General features: G+C 52.9%; 1 protein-coding gene across 1 annotated transcript in view; it reads left to right on the forward strand.

The window, feature by feature from the left end:
- KIF2B (kinesin family member 2B) overlaps positions 1-1,490 on the forward strand; it is a 112,551-nt gene extending 111,061 nt beyond the window's left edge. Inside the window, exon 2 of the mRNA XM_025199173.1 lies at positions 11-1,490. Within this exon, the coding sequence (XP_025054958.1) occupies positions 11-1,393 (1,383 nt within the window). The 3' untranslated portion in view covers positions 1,394-1,490. The remainder of the gene's footprint in view (positions 1-10) is intronic.
- The last annotated feature ends 824 nt before the right edge of the window (positions 1,491-2,314 follow it).

Raw genomic sequence — 2,314 nt, forward strand, 5'->3', positions numbered from 1 at the left:
GCGCGGGGAGCTGGACGTGGTGAGCGTCCCCCGCGGGGACGTGGTGATGGTCCGCGAGGCCAAGCAGAGGCTGGACCTGTCCCGCTACTTGGAGAACCAGGTGTTTCGCTTTGACCGCGCCTTCGACGCCGCCGCCACCAACGAGCTGGTGTACAGACACACGGCCCAGCCGCTGGTGGAGACCGTCTTCCGCCGGGGCACGGCCACCTGCTTCGCCTACGGCCAGACGGGCAGCGGCAAGACGCACACCATGGGGGGAGACCTCTCGGCTGCCAGCCAGGACTTCTCCAAGGGCCTCTACGCCCTGGCGGCCCGCGATGTGTTCTGCCGGCTGCGCCGGCCCAGCTGCGAGAAGCTGGAGCTCCAGGTCTACGGGGCTTTCTTCGAGATCTACGGGGGCAAGGTGTACGACCTGCTCAATGGGAGGAACCGCCTCCGGGTGCTGGAGGACTCCAAGCAGCAGGTGCAGGTGGTGGGGTTGCAGGAGCAGGAGGTGGCGTCCGTGGAGGATGTCATCAAGCTCATCGAAGTGGGCAACAGGGCCCGCACGTCGGGCCAGACCTCGGCCAACACGCGCTCCTCGCGGAGCCATGCCGTCTTCCAGATTATCCTCCGGGCCAGAGGGAATCTGCATGGCAAATTTTCCCTCATTGATTTGGCTGGGAACGAGAGAGGAGCGGACACGGGGAACTCGAACAAGCAGACCAGGCTGGAAGGGGCTGAGATCAACAAGAGCCTCCTGGCGCTAAAGGAATGCATTAGGGCCCTCGGGCACAACAAAGCCCACACCCCGTTCCGGGCTAGTAAGCTCACGCAGGTGCTCAGGGACTCCTTTATCGGGGAGAATTCCTGTACCTGTATGATCGCTACCATCTCTCCGGGGCTGAGATCTTGCGAGCACACCCTCAATACCCTAAGGTACGCCAACCGGGTGAAGGAACTGGCTGTGGATAACTCTCTCAGACTGCTCCGCTCAAGCTTAGCCAAGTCCCCATATGAACTGGATGACCTGAAGGAACCTTGGATGATACAGAGCTTGCCCGAGACAGACGAGTTCAAAGTGCTTTACGTGCAGAAAGAGGAGGAAGGCGCTCCCCACCTGTTTACTTTCGATGCCAGAGGGAAAGCTCAGAAGAAAAGAAAAGACCTTGATGAGAGGGCGCTTGTAGAAGAACACCAGGAGTCGCTGCGGTGGTTGAAGGTGTTCCTAGAAATAGCCGAGGAAATAGATTACGACGTGGATTTTTATGCTGCCCAGTTCGAAGCCGTCCTGGGGCAAAAGATCGGTATTCTTACTGAGATCCAAGATAAAGTCAAATCGTTCCGCGCGATCCTCTCTCAGGAAGAGCTGGGTAATAGTCAGGTCGGCACGAAGAGGTCTCGTGTTCTGTAAGCCCAGGTTGAAGGTCCCCCTTCCATTAAGAGGACAATTGTAATGATGCTGTGGCTCTGACCACGCAACAACACGAATGCTTAAAAAAATAACTTAAAACATGTCTGTGGGGATAGCCTGTTTGTTTCTCTTCTCAAATGGTATTTCATGGAAGCATTCTTGTGATGTCTCCAGATGCTTTTTCGCTGCAGACCACAGAACCATGCTGGGTTTAGGGGCCGACCAGTAGGGAAAAGCAGGAAGTCAGAGAAAATTAATTTAATCTTGTGTGTGCCGGTCTCCTTCCTCCACACCCCCACCTGTCTTTAAAATATATATTTGTACCTTGGTAGCTATGGCCTATTTCCGGCATTCTGTCAGGTTGCACCTACTTAAAAACAGCGAGTTAGGTATTTTGAATGATTTAAAAAGGTGTTAGAGTGCAAAGCACCGTGGTTTCCAACAATGATACTTTTGGGAAATGACGGGTTTTTTGTGCATAGCTTTTTTTTTTTTTTTTTAGAGTATCTGCTCCTTTTTCTTTCTCCGACTCGCAACTATGTTTTTGTGAGGTGTTTCACAAGAAAAAAATCCCTTCCTTCACAAAAATCTGGCCCAGGGACCAGACAGTTGACTGGCCTATGGGGGAAAGTGCAGTGTCAGAAAGGGATGCCTCTTGAAGGTCTCTAGAGGGAAGCAGAGGGAGTCAGTGCCCTGTATGAAAGGCCTGAAGGAAGATTTGTGAAACCAAAGAGTCAGAAAAGCAGCATTCACCAACGCTGTCTCTGATAACTGCACTGGACTGTGATAAAGGAATAAGGTGAAACATAGCTTCAGATAGTTGCGCCATCCCTGATTCAGAACAGCAGACACTGTTCTCTGTATGACACGTTACAACGCACTTACTCTGCAATGTAGAAATGTAAGGTGTGGGGCATTCCT

The sequence above is a fragment of the Alligator sinensis genome, unplaced genomic scaffold (genome assembly GCF_000455745.1).
Source record: "Alligator sinensis unplaced genomic scaffold, ASM45574v1 scaffold876_1, whole genome shotgun sequence".
NCBI classification, from domain to species: domain Eukaryota; kingdom Metazoa; phylum Chordata; order Crocodylia; family Alligatoridae; genus Alligator; species Alligator sinensis.